Consider the following 20,691-nt stretch of genomic DNA (forward strand, 5'->3'; position numbering starts at 1 on the left):
TTTTTTCCATATAAATATGCATAATGTTAGACATATTGAGTAATAGCAGTAGCAGCAACAACAATGGTAACAATAAATTAATTGAATAAAAGTGTCCTCACAGTAGTCCTGAGGTAGGTACTTTATTATACCCATTTTATATCTGGGGGAACTTAGAGAAATTATGTCAGTTGTCCAAGTTGGCTAGCAAATTGAGAAGTTAGAGTAAGAAACCAGGCAGTTTGAGTCTAGAATCTATACATTAAGCTTACTAAATTGCAAATAAATATTTATTTAATTTATTAAGTGTTTCTTTAAACAAACATTCCAGGCCTCACCCATCCAAATGAGAAGGGTGCTGTTTACATATTCTAATATGGTAAGTATTTTGGTTTTAAAAAAAGTGTAACCCTAAAGTAATAATCCTGAAATAAGCCTCACAAAACTAACTGAAAGTAATTCCAAAGACTATGGCTTTGGGAATATTTTGAATATAGTAGCATCGCTAGAGTCACTCTAAAGGAGACAACTCTGAGATAATGCCCAGTTGAATTGAAAACTTGTAATGAGCTTAATACCACTTTTTCTCTACTGTCTGTTGATAAGGAACTTCATCCTCTTTCATAGTAATGAGGTCCACTAGCTCTTCTGCCCCCTAACTGTATACAGTGGCAGTCCCGTCTGGTGACAGTTGGATAGATTTGGAGACTGATGAGTCCTTTGTTTTATCTCCAACCTTTAAAGGCACTTGAGTTCAAGGAAGAGAGTGAACTCGGATCAATCCAAATATCTCTGTTATTTTTATAGCCTGTTTCCTTGTCACCCTTTTCAGCTTAATTTTTCCATTTTCTACCATGCATTTTAATCTACCACCATGCCTAGGATATGCCATCCTTTTACTCACACTGCTACTTGTTCTCCCTCTCACACCTCTAGATAGCCCAGTACCAGAGTGTGCTCTGGTTTTAAGAGCCAGTCTTAAATGATTCTGTTATTTTTCTAAGGGATCTTGGTTTTATTGACAATAGAAAATAATTGTCATCTATTTTTAACTGTTTTTTAAACAGGACAGAGATTTCTTCTGCCATCAGATGTCTTTCTGCTTGACTGAACTGCACCTGTGGTCTTTGAAGAATACCTTACACATTGGAGGTAAATGAGCTCTGGGTTAATTTTAGTATTTTTCAAATATAAGTTATAATGTTATTAAGTAAGTACTAGCAAAGGTTAGAGCCAGCACTCTCTAGCTAGAGTTGCATAATTTTCTTATACTTAATGAAAAAATTGGCTAATGAAAAATAATTCTTTTTAGTTACTCTGAATAAGTTATTTTTTTCAACTTGAGTTAGATTTTATGTTGTGAAAATTAATTTTATTGACCTAATGTTTTTTTCTTTTTAAGATAAAATACATGTTCATTTTTTTTCCTGGGAGTACTCATAACAACTCATTTATATTAATAAATATTTGCAGGCTAGCTAGCTAATGGTAATGGTATTTCTACTTGATATTAAGATAATATATCAAACATACAGCTAAGATGTACAATTATGTTCATGTTTTTTCATTTCACATTTTTGGGACAGGAGTAGTGTAATTATATTTTAATGATGCTTATTAGTTTTATAGCATAAAGTATGTATTGCTAAGAAATAGGTTTTAAAAAATCTTCTCCTCTTGGATTATCCAAAACAACTCTAGTAGTTAGGAGGAGAGTTTTATTTATATGCCTTTAGCATCATTACTAAGAAGATGGTTTGCCTTGCAAATGTAATTATAATTTTACTAAGTTTACTTTGCCCAAAATGTGCTAAGGATAGAATTTCCAGTTAAACAAGGTAGATTTAACACACATTTGCTTCCTCCCCAAATTCTTCTCAAATGAGAGAGTAAGTGAATTAAAATAAAGAAGTCATAAATCCACAAGGACTAAGAGAGGAGAGGAGAGGAGACTATTGCAATTGGGCAATTTTTGGAAGATGGAAGGGATGGAGGAATTAGCAAACCTTTAAAATCTGAGTATCAAATGTCTACAGAAAAGAATTCCAAAGACAGCCACTTTGTGTCTCAAAATTGTAGAAAGCTAAGTTTGAGAAGCCAGATAACTGCAGAAGGATGGGGATTCAGCATGAGGGTGACAACAAAGGGACTTGAAAGTTTGCTTAAGAAGTAGTGAGATACCTCTCATACATGGGGAAGAAAATGTCTCATACATGGAGACATCAGCCCCAGGAAAAGAAGGCAGGGGAAAGGTTCAGAAGTGAACACAGTAATGAAGTGAAAACCTACATACTGATGGGTGAATTCCTCTTAATCCCACTTGATTTTGAAATGTATTGCAGCCAGTTGTATACTTTCCAAGAAAGAGGGAGTTTGAGGGCCTGGAGCAACTGCATGACCCCAGAGAGAAGCCCTGTAGACATTGATATTTGAGGAGTCCTCCAGTGAAGCACCCTGGTCCCTGGCTGATGAGTTGAAGCCCGCCGGTTGGCAAACCCCGTTCGTGTACACAGAGCTTCTAATCAGCTTTCTAGTGCCTCGTTTTTAAATATGAAGAGCAAGAAATAAAATACAGAAGTTTCAGAAAACTGGAGAGTTATTCTGACCTCTTGGAAATTGAAAATAGCAGAAAAAATTTTTATACTAAAAAAAAAAAAAAATTTCTCTCCGAAAATAGAAGAGGAAAAAAAAAAACCACACAGGGAGAAATTCAGCTTATTTCACTACTAGTTAAAGTATAAATTGGTCCAACCAGTTTAGGAAACCAGTGTAGTTGAAGCTGTATGTCATGTATTGACCAGTAATTTCACTCCTGGCTATATACTTTAACAAAAGCCCCAACACTTGTGTACCAGGAGACATGTACCAAAATGTTCATAATAGTTCTGTTTATGACGCAGGAAACTAGAAACAACCCAGCAGGAGAATGGATACATACATTTACGCAACAGAGAAAGTAAACGACAATGGAATGATGTCTTCAAAATTCAGAGAGAAATTATTTCTAACTTAGTATTCTTTTTCCAGCCAGGTAGTCAGTCAGTTGTGAGAAGACATTTTCAGCCATGTAAATACTCACCAAATTTACCTTCCTTTTCTCATTAAACTACCAGAGCATATGTGTCTTGCCAAAGAAGGGAATTAAGTCAGGACAGAAGACACACCTGTCTAGTCAAGAAAATAGGCATTGTCTATGCATCAAACCTAGAAGTTAGGTGGTCCAGAATAGTACAGGATCATGAGGCTCTAGAGGGAGATGTTACCAATGAAAAAAATTATACTGATTGGTCACTGATCTATGTCAGAGTATACTGGAGATTTACCAATGAAAAAAATTGTATTGATTGGTCACTGATATATGTCAGAGTATATTGGAGATTAGTAAGCGTTAACATTCTTAAAAAATATTTTATTTACTTATTTGAGAGAGAGTATGACCATGAGCTGGGGGGAGAGGGGAGAGGGAGAATCAGACTCCCCACTGAGCAGGGAGCCCGATGTGGGACTCGATCCCTGGATCCTGGGATCATGACCTGAGCCAAAGGCAGATGCTTAACTGACTGAGCCACCCAGGCACCGTGTTAACATTTTCTTTTTTTTAAAGCAAATGAAAAGGCAATTTTTAACATCAGGGAAGTTGTTTAAAAAAAGGAAATGCAATTATAATGTACCTTCTCCATGGTTCGGTTGTGAGTATTTATGTATTCATTAATATTGTAAGCACTGACTTAACCAAAAATTGTGCCCTAATTATATTGGGAAGATTTGGAGAAGTTGAAGTTAAGCGTCTATAGGTAGAGAGGGGTACACAGTGGTAAAAGATAACTGAATTCTCAATTTCCATAATGGATAGGCAATAGATAATATCTATAACTGAAGAATCAAGAAATAATAAAGTGAGAAAACTATTTATAAATATGGAGGAATATATAGAAGAAACAACTCATAATTGCAAATAGTTATCTCTAAGGAGAAGGTATTGACGGCTAGAAGATACACAGTGTGGCAGTGTTGCTTATGTTGAAAGACTTGAGCAGTATATCTGAATTTTTTAAAACGCTGCACATTTTTGAATTGGATAATTTTTAAAAGATCAAAAGCCAAAAATAGCCATCTTTTTATATCTGCAAAGACACTGGTAATATCATAATTAGTGATATTTTTCTAGAAAGCTCAAAAAGGTATCAATGCAAACATTTTTTAAAAAGAAGTATGAGGTGGGGCACTTGGGTGGCTCAGTGGGTTAAGCCTCTGCCTTCAGCTCAGGTCATGATCTCAGGGTCCTGGGATCGAGCCCCACGTCTGGCTCTCTGCAGAGAGAGCCTGCCTCTCTGCCCACTTGTGATCTCTCTCTCTGTCAAATAAATAAATAAAATCTTAAAAAAAAAAAAAAGTATGAGGGGTGCCTGAATGGCTCAGTCAGTAGAGCTTGTGACTCTTAATCTTGGGGTGGCAGGTTTGAGCCCCACACTGGATGTAAAGATTACTTAAATAAATTTAAAAACTAAAAAAAAAAAAAAAAAAAAAAAGAACTCAGGCCCCTTTATGGTCTTCATAGTTCTGTTCTAGAGTTGTAAATATTGCTTGTGTTTATAATGCTTATGGTTCTTAGATTTAAAAAAAAAAAAACCTTTTTGTTGAAGTAAGCATATGTATTGCAAAGTATAAAGATCGTAAGTTCATGTTTTAAACTATCAGAGAATAACACACCATAAAATCATCATGTAATAAAGTATTATCAGTATCTTAGGAGTCCTACTTATGACCTTTCCCTTTCCCTTATTAGATATTTTCAATCTATCTAATAGAAATAAACTGTATTCTTAAAAGTTATATGTCCTAGGGTGCCTGGCTGGCTCAGTTGGTAGAACATGTGATTCTTGATCTCAGGATTGTAAATTTGAGTCCCAAATTGGATGTAGAAATTACTTAAAAATAAAATCTAAAAGAAAAGTTATATGTCCCAATTAGTGTCATGATGAATAGAATGGAGCTTTAATAAGTACACAGGATTGACTGTTTTGAAAAACTCTATTTAAAAAGTTAATTATATGGGGTGCCTGACTGGCTCAGTTGGCAGAGTATGTGACATTTGATTTTGGGGTTGTGAGTTTGAGCCCCATGGTGGATATAGAGATTACTTAAATAAATCTTTGAAAAATAAAAATAAAAATCATAGCTATAATACATTTTTGGGAGGAAGTTTCATGTTTCAGTTTGAGAAAGTTTGGAACAGTTAGTCACTAGGGGGCAGCCTGTACTGCTTCCACTTTTTTAGAAACAGTTGGATCCTTTTGTTAGTAACTAGAATTATTTTGCATGGAGGGAAACAACTATTACTTAAAAGAAAAAAAAATTTCACTATTCACAGATAGGAATAAAATGGACAAAATTATTTGGTTTTCCTGTAATTCAGTTGAAGGACAGAGTCCTTGGTTAAATCACTGTCAACATCTAGGAAGCCTTGCTTTGCTTTTGTATCCCTGAGAGAGCACCTGAATTAGAACGGGTTTGAAAGATTTTTGAGTCTAAGCAAACTTCAGATAACTTAACCATACTTTCCTCGACTTTTCTCTTTCTCTCCTGGATATTTCCCCCAAGCACCATACTAGATTCAAACTAACCTGGAGAAAAGAAAGCAATAGCTCAGAATCCAACAGGTAGGGCAATTTTTTTCCATCCTCTAATTTCATTTGGCATTGCATAGAAGCAGTTCTTTTTGATAGCACCCTGTGAAAAATATCAGAGGAAGTGTGAAAGAGAAAAGTTGGTCTTCCTTGATTTGAGTTAATTTTACTACTCTTTTCCTCATGCCCTTCTGGTTTTGTGTAAATCTTTTTAAATTAGATTGATATACAGTCCATTCCTGCATATCCCTAAAATCTGGACATGAACTCATGTCCAGATACTTTTGAACTTATTTATTTCTAGTAACATAAAAAGATTGTTTCTCTCTTTTCCTACCCACCCTGTAACCCCAGTCCTGCTGTATAATACGGTTTGGCTTCTTATTCTCCAGAACTTTTTACCATAATCTAATTTTATTTCTTCTTTTCCATAGATAGAGACATAGGGATCTATCAGTATTATGATAAGAAAGACCCACCAGGTAAAGCACCTGTTCTACTCAACTAATTTTTATAAATGAAATATTCTGAACTATATAGTACTGACCATTAAAAACTCTTTTTTTGAGCTTAGGTAAATTCTAAAATTAAAAAAAACTCATTTCCATTCTTTAGAAAAATACTGAGGTTGATATCTGTTCTATATAAAATAGAGTAAAATTGAGAAAATGCCATGGAAGGACATGAAAATTATCATTTTACTTCCGATCCAACTGATAACTGGACAGTCTATTCACGTTTATCTATCAGTGTCCCAGTAGAGGGCATTGTTAATGCGTGGGTCCCACTGTTGCTGGCCTCCCGGATCCTCACCTGATATCTGAAATAGGCATTTCTGAGTGAATGATCAATTTTCTTTATCTGATTAATCCTGTTAATCCCAGAAGTTTCATGACAGGCCAAAAGGTCTTTCTAGCTAGTTACTTCCTGGTTTGGTCTCTGTTGAAGTGGGGCTTGTGTGGGCATCCTGTGTCCTTAGCTTGGTGGTTAATAGGCTAACTTCATGGTTCTGATGACAGACTTAAGCAGCTTCTCTTCTGGACTCGGGTGCAGTTCTCTTCCCTATGTGATGAGACTGTGAGCTCAGGATATTGGTCCACCTGTTGTGCTATGTAAGCCTTTTTACTACAAATTTAGGCAATACCTATATGAAATGAACCCACATTATGGCATAATTTTTCCAATTGCCTTTAAAAAATTTAGCATATTTATTAGTCTCAACAGTGTGCATAATGTACATTATATATTTGCATTTAAAAATACAAAGTATTTTAATTAAAATAATTTCCACTTTTTTTTCTTCTTTCCTTCTTTCTCCTGCCACAGTATCAGTGACAGAGCATGGTAACTTAGCAGAAAAGCAGAAACTGGCAGAATGTAAGCTTACTTTATACTTTTTTGTAATTATTATAAAACTAGAACTTTAATATTCCTGAAGATTCAGTCTTAAAATATATTTTAAGCTTTCTGCACAAATAGAAAATGTTACTCCTTCCACATTTCTTAAAATTATAAATTCCCATTGTTTAGGTATATAAACATATGAGTGACAATTATATTTGGTAAGCATTTCTAATTTAGACCATTGAAATCTCTATCCAGTATTGATAATATTTATGCCTGTGTAAACATAAACTTTCTTAACGAACCATATTTATTTATATCATTTAATATATTTAAAATAAGTGTATCAGGGTGCCTGGGTGGCTCAGTGGGTTAAAGCCTCTGCCTTTGGCTCAGGTCATGATCCCATGGTCCTGGGATCAAGCCCCACATCAGGTTCTCTGCTCCATGGGGAGCCTGCTTCTTCCTCTCTCTCTCTGCCTGCCTCTCTGCCTACTTGTGATCTCTGTCAAATAAATAAATAAAATCTTAAAAAAAAATGTATCATATTTAAATTTTGATAACATTTTGTTATCAGAATTTAAATGTTTTACCCATTTTAAGAAAATAAAATTTGTAAAAAAAAATTTGCAATGATTAGTATTAACATTTTATTCTTTCTAGTCTTTTCTGTTCTCAGATACATAAATATATAATATGGCTATGATGAAAGATGGCTTTAACGACTTGAAATTAAATATAATTTAAGTTTTATTTGGAATACAGGTGGAGTTGAAAGTCCGTCTTATTCTCTTGTTTTAAATGGGCAAGCTGACAGTTTTTTTCAATGCTGTATTAGTGACTGCAATATAAATTTAAAACTTTGCACATATGCTCTATACATCATACATTATATTTATAGAATGAAATTAATTTGCTGAAATAAGATTATAGTAATTCTACTGTAAAATTTAAATTTAAATATCTGTATATACTTTGTATTAAATGAATATGCACAGAGCATACACACGTATATACAACTCATTTTTAGAATTATTATTTGGGAGAATTCAAAGGTGAATTTATTTTTGTGATGAAATAGATATGATAATGAATTTAACATTTTGTTCTTTTATTTCTTTTATTTTTTTAAAGATTTTATTTATTTATTTGACAAAGAGAGAGCTCAAGTAGGCAGAGCAGCAGGGAGAGGGAGAAGCAAGCTCTCCGTGGAGCAGGGAGCCCAATGTAGGACTTGATCCCAGGACCCTGGGATGATGACCTGAGCCAAAGGCAGCTGCTTAACCAACTGAGCTACCCAGGCGCCCATAATTTGCTCTTTTAAAAAAAAACTTTTTAGTTTGTTTTAGGCTAACATTGAGATTCTGCTAACTAATTTTCTCTTTTAATTAAATGCATTTAAAACAAAACAAAGGCTTATTATTGAATTGTGGTGTACATTTTAAAGAGGTTCATTTTAAATAAAAAAGTTTTAATAGGTGATGCTTACTTTTATTCTGTGCATGATATTTTGTGTTTTATTCTTTCCTCAGTATATCCATTCACTCTTAGGAATTTTCAGGTCTGAGAGGGTTATTTGCAGAATTTGGAATTTCTTTTGGATTGAACTTCTAATGATTTGTATGAGAAAGTTCATTCTCTGGTAAAGAGTTGGTCATTTACAATTAGGTACCAGATTCACAGGACTAGGAAACTTTCCCAGGGATTCTCTGAGCTCTGTTGGTTGTCATCATAAAATTATGATCACTGAGATTGTTTTGTGGTAAAAATCCTGTTCCTATGACAAAGCCTTTCAAAAGGCTGTTATTTGATGATGGAAATGAAGCTCACTTCCTCTCAATTAAGGAGGTGTTTTATTTTAATGCTCCTAAGGCACACTTCTAAGCAGAGTTTCCTTTTTAAATCATGTTTAACTAACTGTAGTACATGTTTCATTTGCCAGCACGAGATTATCTGTGGACACTCAAAAATAGACGCCCAGAGAAACTTCGAGACTCACTCAAGGAGTTGGAGGTATCTTTCCAAAAGTTTCAAAAATGGCAACAAACAAATTTATTTTAAAAACATCTTTCAACAGTTTTAATTTTCATAAAGGATCAACTCTCCTGGTGATGATAGCTTTGCTTTTGTCTAGTAAGGAGTTCCAAAACAGTTGCATCTTTGTGTGGCAAGCTGATCTTTCTTTCTTTTTTTTTTTTTTTAGTGTGCTTGCCAATCAGAAGCACTCTAACTCTAACAACAATGTGTATAGCCAACTGCACTCTCTTTTTTTCTGTTTCCTTCAGGAATTGATGCAAAACAGTCACTGTGTGCTGAGCAAATGGAAGAACAAATATGTCTGTCAGGTAAAATGGTTTGACATATTTTTGCAGTGTTTAACCAGTGGAACTGAAAGCTGTGCAGTATTTGGTATTCTTGTGTTTTTGATAGGTAATGGACAAAAACTTTTTAGGAGTGGATATTTCATAGTTTGAATTCTAGTCATTCTAGAATTAACATTATATAGATTGACATAGGCCACCAGGCTGCCTCATTAATTAGTATAGTTGTACTGACACTATGAACACTAATAAAAATGGTTTGTTTTTTTTTTTTGTTTATATTTGCCTGAATGTTGTATTAGATGTTCCCTGGCATAGATTTGATAATATTTTTGACTGAAGATAAAGCCACAGGACAGAAGGTGTTTTGGCATATTACTCTAGTAAACATTGATGAGCACCATGCTTATGGAAATCAACAAGTGGTCTAGAGTTAGACTTAATGTAACAAGACATTTGCTTTTATTTTTTTGAATCCTCTAAGTTGTGCTATTTAATATGATAGCCACCAGTCACCTGTGGCTATTTAAAAATAAATTTAAACTCATTAAAATTAAATAAATTTAAAAATTCAGTTCCTCAGTTGTACTACCCACATTTTAAGTGCTCAGTAGCCAAAGTGGGATCATGACCTGAGCCGAAGGCAGAGGCTTAATCCACTGAGCCACCCAGGTGCCCCATAGATTATCATTTTAATGAACTCTAGTTTTTCTTCATTTTTTGTTTAAACTAGCTTACTTTTACTCTTGAAGGTAACTAGTTAACTCCTCAAATGGCATAAATAATTTTTTTTTCCAGAGACTGTTTATAAGGCTGAATTAATATTATTAGCAGCATAATACATTCTAAATTTGACTTTGAAGTCTATTCAAAAGGATGAGATTATTTAAAAATTCATAATTTGTTTTCATTAAAGTTTTAATCAAATTTAAAACTTGAATACAAAATATGCTCCAGAAAGTTTTAAATTTAGTATAACTCATTGTATTTCTCAATGCCATTACTCACCTTAAAAGCAGGCTCAAAATAATTTGACTGGAGGGCAAGCCTACTACCCATAGTAAGAGGTCTGTCTCATGGCCTCCACCCTAAAAATTGCACAGGTTAAGTTAGAACATGTTAGGCATCTTAAAATATGCAGTGAAGCATCCCAATATTCCATCCTTTTTTTTTTTTATTTAATTTTTATGAAAGATTTTCTTTATTTGACATAGAGAAAGCACACAAGCAGCAGAAGAGGCAGAGGGAGAGGGAGAAGCAGGGTCCCCGGTGAGCAGGGAGCCTGACACAGGGCTCAATCCCATTACCCCAAGATCATGACCTGAGCTGAGGGCAGATGCTTAACTAACTGAGCCACCCAGGCACCCTTAAGCAATCCTTTTTAAATAGGTGCTCTTGCATTTTAATTTTTAAGCAAGTTTGTGTGTGTTTGTATGTAGGGAGAATAAGGAGGAAGATGTCCTTCACTGTTAAATTACTTCAATGCAGAAAAGGAATTTTCATGATAGGATATATATATATATATATATATATATATACATATATATATATACACATATATACATACATATATATATATACATATATATATATATAAAATTACTTCTCTAATTTATACCAGACTGACAGTAGTGGTTTCTTAGTAGTAGTGACAATGAGTCACTTTTAATATTTCCAATGAAATTTATCTTTCTTTACGTTCTGTCATATTTTGTGCCTAATTTTTGAGGTTGATAACTTATTCCTAAAATAGACCTTTTAGTATCAACACATTCTTAATGTGATGATACATTTTATATACATATTTTTTTTTATTTTTTGGGGGGATGCTATTTTTTTTTAATTTTTTAATTTTTTTTATAAACATATAATGTATTATTAGCCCCAGGGGTACAGGCCTGTGAATCACCATCATCTCATTGTGGTTTTGATTTGTATTTCCCTGATGCCGAGTGATGTGGAGCATTTTTTCATGTGTCTGTTGGCCATCTGGATGTCTTTGCAGAAATGTCTGTTCATGTCCTCTGCCCATTTCTTGATTGGATTCTTTGTTCTTTGGGTGTTGAGTTTGATAAGTTCTTTATAGATTTTGGATACTAGCCCTTTATCTGATATGTCCTTTGCAACTATCTTCTCCCATTCTGTCAGTTGTCTTTTGGTTTTGTTAACTGTTTCCTTTGTTGTGCAAAAGCTTTTGATCTTGATGAAATTCCAATAGTTCATTTTTGCCCTCGCTTCCCTTGCCTTTGGCGATGTTCCTAGGAAGAAATTGCAGCGGCTGAGATCAAAGAAGTTGCTGCCTGTATTCTCCTCAAGGATTTTGATGGATTCTTTTCTCACATTGAGGTCCTTTATCCATTTTAAGTCTATTTTCGTGTGTGGTGTAAGGAAATGGTCCAGTTCCGTTTTTCTGCATGTGGCTGTCCAGTTTTCCCAAAACCATTTGTTGAAGAGGCTGTCTTTTTTCCATTGGACATTCTTTCCTGCTTTGTCGAAGAGTAGTTGATCATAGAGTTGAGGGTCTATTTCTGGGCCCTCTATTCTGTTCCATTGGTCTATGTGTGTCTTTTTGTGCCAGTACCATACTGTCTTGATGATGACAGCTTTGTAATAGAGCTTGAAGTCTGGAATTGTGATGCCACCAGCTTTGGCTTTCTTTTTCAATATTCCTTTGGCTATTTGAGGTCTTTTCTGGTTCCATATACATTTTAGGATTGTTTGTTCCATTTCTTTGAAAAAAATGGATGGGATTTTAATAGGGATTGCATTAAATGTGTAGATTGCTTTAAGTAGCATAGACATTTTCACAATATTTGTTCTTCCAATCCAGGAGCATGGAACATTTTTCCATTTCTTTGTGTCTTCCTCAGTTTCTTTCATGAGTACTTTATAGTTTTCTGAGTATAGATATAGATTCTTTGCCTCTTTGGTTAGGTTTATTCCTAGGTATCTTATGGTTTTGGGTGCAATGGTAAGTGGAATTGACTCCTTAATTTCTCTTTCTTCTGTCTTGTTGTTGGTGTAAAGAAATGCAGCTGATTTCTGTGCATTGATTTTATATCCTGACCCTTTACTGAATTCCTATATGCGTTCTAGCAGTTTTGGAGTGGAGCCTTTTGGGTTTTCGACGTATAGTATCATATCATCTTCAAAGAGTGATAGTTTGACTTCTTCTTTGCCAATTTGGATGCCTTTAATTTCTTTTTGTTGTCTGATTGCTGAGGCTAGGACTTCTAGTACTATGTTGAATAACAGTGGTGACAACGGACTATCCCTGCCGTGTTCGTGACCTTAGTGGAAAAGCTTTCAGTTTTTCTCCATTGAGAATGGTATTTGCAGTGGGTTTTCATAGATGGCTTTGATAATATTGAGGTATGTGCCCTCTATCCCTACACTTTGAAGAGTTTTAGTCAGGAAGGGATGCTGTACTTTGTCAAATGCTTTTTCAGCATCTATTGAGAGTTGATTATACATTTTAATAAGATAGCTTGACCTCCATCCTGTCCATCCTGATTAGTCCCCACATCTTTAGGGCCTTTGAGAGACCTCCTAACATTATTTATCCACTTCCTCAGTTTCTAAACAAGACTGCAAGCTAAGTCTTCTAAAAATATGTGTGTATGTGCATTATCTTAAAGATCTCTAATATTACAGTAAATTAAAAATTTGGTGCTCAAACTATATTTTTAAAAGGATCTCCTTAACCTTTTGTTAGTTGCAAAATAGTTATTCCCCAAGTTATTCAAGGGTCCTCCTTTTGTGCGGTATGGTGACTCCAAACATAACACAGGCTTAAATTTTTATTAGTAGTTTTCTCCATATATTTAACATGATAACTGACCACAACATAGTCTTAAAAAAGGAGTGAAATTAAAGTTCCTCAGTACCTTGGTGCTAACATAGTTAGAACTCTCAGTCTTTGGTTATAGACACTCCTTAACTAATGTAAATCTTTTACCCCCCCAAAATGGCAAATTTAAGACTTTACAGAATTTATCTTGGCTGTCTTCTTTTTAAGGCATCCTTATTTCTTCAAAAGGTCCAGTTTTTGAGCAATTAGCAGGGCAACTACAAAAACATAAAGGATTTCAGAGGATACATTTTGAGGTTGGGTTTTTCCCTCTGTTGAATAATGGGATTTTATAGCTTGTCATCATAGTCAACGCTTAGTTCATGTTGTTGGTCCAGTGACCTACAGATTGTACCATTTAAGAATGATTCCCTTCACTTGCAAATTCAAAAGTTTATAAATCAGGACTTACTTGTACATATGTCCTGTATGAAAATTGTTTTTTAAAGTTGGTTTTTCAGACTATCCCTTTGAATAGAGAAATGCATTGAAAGTATGAGATGTAATTTAGAGTTTTAGTCTCATTAGCTATCAAAATATTTCTCTCTTCTTTTTGTTCTCCTAAAATCATTTTATTATAAGAAAGTGTTTAATAATTTCCACTTTGAAGTTCTTAAACCATTTTACAAACTTCATTTTATAAATATTTTACAAAGGAATAATAGTTTCCCCATTGGAGACTATTAAATTGTATACCAGTAGCGTGGAATTTCTAAATTCTTTAAATTATTGTGCTTCAAGTCACATTCATATTTACAGGTTATTCTGCAATTATTTAAAAGCAATGTTATCATTAAGTTAGATAACCTCAATTATGGTGATTTTAGATTAAATTATTTGACTCGTGTATATAGATAGTCAGCTACAAAAGTATATGATATAGTTAGCTATATCCTGATTTCTTTCTATAACAGTTACACATTTCTAGGTATAATTTTAAAATGCCAGTGGTGCCTGGGTGGCTCATTTCAGCAGCTGATTCTTGGTTTTATCTTGGGTCATGATCTCAGGGTTCTGGGATGGAGCCCTGCATTGGACTCTGTGCTCAGGGGGGGAGTTTACTTGGGAAATCTCTCTCTCACCCTTCCTCTGCCCCTCCCACTGCTCATGCTTTCTCTCTTTAAGGTAAATAAATAAATCTTTTAAAAGATGCCAAGAAAAGATAGTTTTGGTTCTTATAAATGAATTACTTGACATGCTATGTAAAAATATAAATTATTTTCTAAGCCTATCACAGATAAATTGTGAATCTTTGGAACTCATTTTATCATAATTTCCTCAGTTGTAGAATTAATAGCATCATTACCTGATCTTTCCTTTCATCAAATTGTATTGAAAATCAGTTTGGTTTTCTCATAAAATAATAATTGACAAACCATAACTTTAAGTTACAACTATTAGAAACAGCATATTACTTATATAAAACCTATCACACTGTATTTATTGAGTGCCACCATTATGGGATGCACTAAAGAAGTGTAAGATGTGTGCTGAGTTGCCAGTGTAACCTGGTCAAGGAATATAGACACATGAAATCACTAAGACATTATGAGTGCTAACTAAGACATTATGAGTGCAAGTTGTAGGATTCCAGGTAGAAAGATAATAAAGTTTAGTGAAAAGATAGTTTAGAGAGTGAGAAGAGTTTAGAGAGAAGGCATAGAGATTAGCCTGGGATTAAGATGCAGGCTAAAACAGGAAAGCTAGAGGCAGTTTATGTAAAGAACAAATGAGATAGGATCATTATTTTCTGGAAACATCAACCCAGAGGGTTTCTGGACTTGAAGATGCTAAGCACAATACATAGTAAAAGTGAGGTGACTAGACTAAGAATAATGGGATTAAATGTGTGAGATCTTCCCCAGCTCCTCCCCCTCTCTAGGAGTGAGATACATGTCTCTGTGTAACCTGTTTAAAGGATCCTTCTCTGAAAAAAATAAATTATTCCCCTACCCCACCTGTCAACCCAGAGCAATGGCTATAGAAACCAATATTTGGTAGTTTCCTTTGAAAAGGTAGATGTGCCATCCAATATTCTTATAGTGGAGTTATAAGTTAATAAGCCTACCAATGCATAACAAGCTCACAATCAATTTTTAAAGAGACTTACTTTTAAATATAACCAGAGAGCTAGAAATTATACTTTTGAAGAAATTCTGCATCAGTAAATCCATATCTTTGTGAGTTTAAAACAAGATAATGAACCAGGGACAGTGCAATAAACAGAACCAAATTCAGGGAATTAAAATTAATCCTCACAGAGATGTAAGAGGAGCTGTTGCATCTTTGAAATAAGAATAGGAAGCTATTTTTAAAAAATGATCCTTGGGGGAAAAGAGCAGAGGCTCTTGGGAATTAAAAATATGGCAGCATTTTAAATAGAAAAATTAATAAATGAATTGAAAGAGAAAGTTGAGATAACCCTGTACTGCAGAACAGAACGACAAAAGGACATATTAGTGAACAATAGGCAATAGAGGATAAGGAAATTAGAGTATTAGGTCAGAAGGTTTAATATCTAAATAATAATAGGAAAGAGAAGGGAAGAAACAAAAAAAATAAAAGAAGAAAAATTCCCATAACTGGAAGATGCTTGTTTCCAGTGTGAAAAAACCCATGACTGAAAAGGTCAATACAAAGGTGTATTCTGTGAATTTTAGGAAACCAAAGCTAGAAGATCTGAAATGCTTTCAGAGTAGAAAAGAAAATAAGATACATACAGAGGAATGGGAATCAGATTTCCCAACAGTGACACAGAGAGAAGACAGTAAAATGATGCTTTCATAATTCTGAAGGGAGGTGATCTATATGTAGATTTCTAAATCGTCATTCAAACAGGACATTTTCAGATTTGTTAGCTCTCAGAAAAATTTACCTGCCAGGCACTTTACTCAGGAATTTATTGGAAGATGTGCCAGCCTAAAAGCAACAGAATAAACCAAGAAACAGATTTCTTGGGATCCAAAAATTGGAGGATCTTACATAAGAAAGAAGTGAAGAGAAGTCTTAGGATGTAAGTGTGCCTTAGGCCTAGAGAGCAACTAGTCCAAACTGGGGCAGGAGACAGAAGATTCTACTAGTAATGTTGGAGGGAGGAAAGAAAAGGAACTGATAAATCTAATTTCTGATCTGATACAGAACTTTAAAAAGTAATAAGTAAGAGATAAAGGATATAAGAGAATTATATCTTGATTCATGATAATAGGAAATCAGTAAGTAATGACTAAATAAAGAAATAACATGTGGAAGACATTGCTAGTTGCTTGCCCAATATCCATTTTTCTTTATGATCAGACCCTGATGTTCCGAGTGGCACTGTGACCAATTTAAAGCACTCAGTTAACCTGTCCTTTTATGAAGCTAGAGATGCCCATATGAAGTAGCTCTGGCCAAAGTAAGCACAGGTCACTGGTAGGACTTACAAGAAAGCTTATTAAAGGGGCCAGACTTGCCTGGCATGCGCCTTTTCAGTTTCGGCTCTTTGCTTTCTTCTAGTCTGGATCTGAGATATGCTGAGGTTCAGGGTCCCGCCTTTGACCATTTTTTTTCACTCAAGGTGTATATGTGTGTGTATATATATATATATATATATATATTTCTTGTCTACTATATCCCAGATAGTATTCTCAATGCTGGGGATACCAGTTAACAAAAAGACAAAAATGACCAATATTCCTCTTCCCCTGTGGTTTATATTCCATTAGGAAGATATGAAAATATTGATAAGTAAAATTTAGAGTATGTAAGAAAGTAAACTGTTAGAGACAAAGCAAGAAAGATAGGGAGTTCTGCATGGGGGATGGTGGGGCATGATGGGCCTGATGTTTGGTGACCAGGAAAGGCCTTACTGAAATATCATGTTATTAAGACATGAAGGAGCAAGCAGTGGAAGATAATCTGGAGAAAAGGGTTCCAGGTAGAGGGAACAGCAGATGCAAAGGCCCTGAGATGGGAGTTATGCCTGACATGTTTGATGAACAGGAAAGAGTCTATGTGACTAGAGTGGAATGAGCAAGGAGAAGAGTAGCAGAAACTGAAATAAGAAAGGAAATTAGATATGAGTTATATAGAACCTCTAGGCCTTTGATAGGACTTGGCTTTAAGTCTTTAAAGTGAGATAGAAAACCCTTGAAAGGTTTTGAGCATAAGAGAAACTTGATATAATTCACTTTGCAGTTAGATTGCTCTGGGTATTATGATAGGAACAAATTGAAGAGAACAAAGATGGAACAGGTTAGAAGTCTGTTGCCATGGTCCAGGTGAATAATGGTGGCCTTGACTGGATGGTAGTGATTGAGTAGTGAGAAGTAGCCAGATGCTGGGTATATTTTGAGTTTTGAGCCATCAGAATTCACTGATGGATCAAATGTGGTAGATAGAAAAAAATTTCTGAGCAGCTTGAAGAATGGAATTGTCATTTATTGAGATGGGGGGAGATTGAAAAGTGACATTTTGGGGGGAAATATAAGTTATTCAGTTTTGGGCATCAGTGTTTGAAAGACCATTAGATATTTAAGTGGAGAAGTCGAATAGTTGAGAAAAAAGTCTGGCTGGAGAGATAAATTTGGGAGGTAGCCTAACAGATGGTATTAAAGACAAGAGATTGATGAAGATCACCGAGGGAGGGAGTTTAGATACAGAGCTAGAGGAAGCTGAAGGGCTGAGTCCTGGGGTCCTCCAGCTTTTGGGGATTGGAGATAGAGAAAGGGGGAGATGGAGCAAGGAGTCTAAGAAGGAGTAGCCAGAGCATATTGGAGGGAGTGTGTATCCTGGAAACTAGATTTCAAGTAGAGAGTAAAGTGTTACTGTTACATAAGAAACCAGTAACAAGATGCCTGAGATGGACCATTGAATGGAATAGCAGGGAGATCACCAGTAACCTAGATAAAGGCAGTTTCAGGGTATGGACATGAGCCTGGTTGGAATATATTTAAAAGAAAATGGGAGGAGAGAAATTAGGAATTAAGATATAAGAAGGGGTTATGTTACAAAGGAAAATGGAGAAATAGGACAGGAGCTTGAAGGAGAAGTGGAGTCAAAAGAGGTTCTTATTTCTTTTTTAGATAGGAGAAATAACATCTTAACATCTGTTTCTGTTGGTATGCTAATGGGAATGATCCAATAGAAAGGGGAAAAGCTGATGCAGGGAAAGAGAATTAATTGCTGGGGTAATGGTCACAAGAAGCCACTTAATAAAGGGGGAGGGGACAAAAAGTAGTTGCCTGGTACCTGATGATATCATGGACCTGTCTTATCAGCCATGGACTGCCTATCGGCAGCTTTCTGGTTCTTTGAGGAAAAACAAACCCATTCTGTTAAGTGATGGGGTGTGTGTTTGTTTGTTTTTTAGGTTTCTTTTACATGCACCCGAATACCATTCTAAGTGACAAAACATGCTTAGAAATGTGGGCATAGAATCAGAAGGAGCTACTGTAAAAGTTAGAAATGGTCTCATTTGCAAGTGACATGAAAGGCTGTGGTGGGATTGGGCAGTAAACAGTTGTTTTAATTCCAGGTATTCTTCGACATTTTAACAATTTATACATGTATTTCTTTACATGTTAAAATCTTTTTTAACCATGCCAGAGTTCTTCTAAGAAGCAGATGTAAAGCTGTAGTGGGGGGGCGCCTGGCTGATTTATTCAGTAGAGCATGAGACTCTTGATCTCCACATCGCGAGTTTGAGCCTCCTGTCGGGCATAGAGATAACTTAAAAAATAAATAAATAAGAATTAAACAGAAGATGTACTAGGAATGCAGGAGATTTATGGGGGAGATGTGAAAAATAAAGGGGGAAGGGAACAAAAATACATGGGAAAGGCCTTTTGACTAGAATGCTGGTCTGAACTCTGTGAAAGGAGAAGGGTATAAACTCTCTGAAAGAAGATTGGGTATAATGGGCCTCAGGCTATAGCATGGTGCTGGGAAAGTTTCAGGGAGGCTAAACGGGGAGTCCCTGAGCCAAAGTTGCTCATTAGAAGAGTCCCCTTTTCACCTAGCACCTGACCATACTCAGACATTGGCTAGTAGCCACCAAGGGGAAATATAGGTTTGTCCAACTATGAGACAGGTTCCTAGCCTATGGTCCTCCTGAAGAAGCTCTGAGTGCTGCACGTCTATGACCATCATACCCACAAAGATTTACATTAAAAATAAGAACATGTGTCTCTATGTTTGCACATATAGTGTACCTGAATAATCTTAATGTTCAGCTAGCCAGTTTAGTATCAAGCCTTAATAATTACTCTTTATTAGGCAAAAAATTAATTCTTTTCCAGGAAAAACAAATAAAATTTACATTACATCTTGATTATCTCAATCCGAAGTTTGATGACCTATGACAATTCATTGATAGGGTCAATATTTACTCTTAAAAATACAGTAAGATATGAACCCAGTTTTGGAATGTGGTTATGACACAAAGAAAATTTTGATCTCTGTAGTAATGTATCTTAGTATCATCAATTAACATTTCCTTCCTGTTCTTTTCATAAATGGTTCTTTCTTTTCTTTTATTAATTGTTTTCATTTTAAAGCATTTCTTTAAAGAAACTTGTAATTTCCCTGGCTCCGCCCTTGGCATTCATGTCTAATAATGTTTTGGAAGCTTCAAGGTATTTTACCCCAAAGGAAGCTAGTTCAGGACTATGAATTTCTCTCATATACTCAGTTATAGTTAATAGTAAATATATGGAAAGCTAAATTAATTCAAAATCTGAATAATCTGTCTCTTGTTGATTTTTTTATTTAACAAAATAGAAACAAATATAGAAATGCCATTTATCTACTTTTTACTATTGTAACTAGCAAATGAGAAGACATTTAATGCATTATATTTGGATACTTGCACTGAGATTTTATACAAACACCTAAAATATTTTTCAAATTTAGAACTTTATATTGGGTGCATAGGTTGGAATGTACCGATTAGAAAAGTACATTTATAAAACAGGCATCTGAGGTTAGTTTTGAGAACCTAACAATTGTACATTCATGGTATTGGGAGAATATTGTGATATATATGCCAGTGTCAATGATAGAGAAAACATATCAGGTGTTTTTGCCAATTGTAACTTATACCTATTATTAAAAAAAAAGTTAAAATAGAATTATTAGGTTAGCAGATATATTGCTTAAGTGACTATGAAATGAAAAGCATTTATAGCTATGCTTCTTATGAAATAGTGTTATATATAAAATATTTATTTACAGTGGCTTTTCACAGTGAAGTACTTGTCATTTGGTTGTCTCCTTGGTCTAAGTAGAAGCCTAGGTTGAATTGTGAGATCCCAGTTGCCACTGCGTGCTAAATAAATAAATCTTATATTCTGCCATAATAGGGGAACAGTCCCTACTCCTGTCTGAGGCCCAGCCTCTCTGCTTCTATGACTTTGACCTAAATCCACAGCTCTCAAATTCTACACTGAGGCATCCTGGGGACTACAGTGAATTCACAGGAGTCTTGTAGGATATTAAACATTTTCAAGGAAAACACGAGACTTCCAGAGCTTCTGGATGGCTCAGTGAGTTAAGCATCTGCCTTCGGCTCAGGTCATGATCCCAGGGTTCT

At 35.0% G+C, this 20,691-nt stretch overlaps 1 protein-coding gene across 2 annotated transcripts in view; it reads left to right on the forward strand.

The window, feature by feature from the left end:
• The first annotated feature begins 313 nt into the window (after nucleotides 1-313).
• Nucleotides 314-20,691, forward strand: part of WDPCP (WD repeat containing planar cell polarity effector) — a 363,960-nt gene continuing 343,582 nt past the window's right edge. For both annotated transcript variants that reach the window (XM_032873803.1, XM_032873802.1), the window contains exons 1-6: nucleotides 314-358; nucleotides 1,047-1,131; nucleotides 6,041-6,088; nucleotides 6,933-6,983; nucleotides 8,893-8,963; nucleotides 9,236-9,295. In XM_032873803.1, the coding sequence (XP_032729694.1) occupies nucleotides 326-358; nucleotides 1,047-1,131; nucleotides 6,041-6,088; nucleotides 6,933-6,983; nucleotides 8,893-8,963; nucleotides 9,236-9,295 (348 nt within the window). In that variant the 5' untranslated portion in view covers nucleotides 314-325. The remainder of the gene's footprint in view (nucleotides 359-1,046; nucleotides 1,132-6,040; nucleotides 6,089-6,932; nucleotides 6,984-8,892; nucleotides 8,964-9,235; nucleotides 9,296-20,691) is intronic.

Source organism: Lontra canadensis, unplaced genomic scaffold (assembly GCF_010015895.1).
Source record: "Lontra canadensis isolate GAN:19392208 unplaced genomic scaffold, GSC_riverotter_1.0 scaffold50, whole genome shotgun sequence".
NCBI lineage: Eukaryota > Metazoa > Chordata > Mammalia > Carnivora > Mustelidae > Lontra > Lontra canadensis.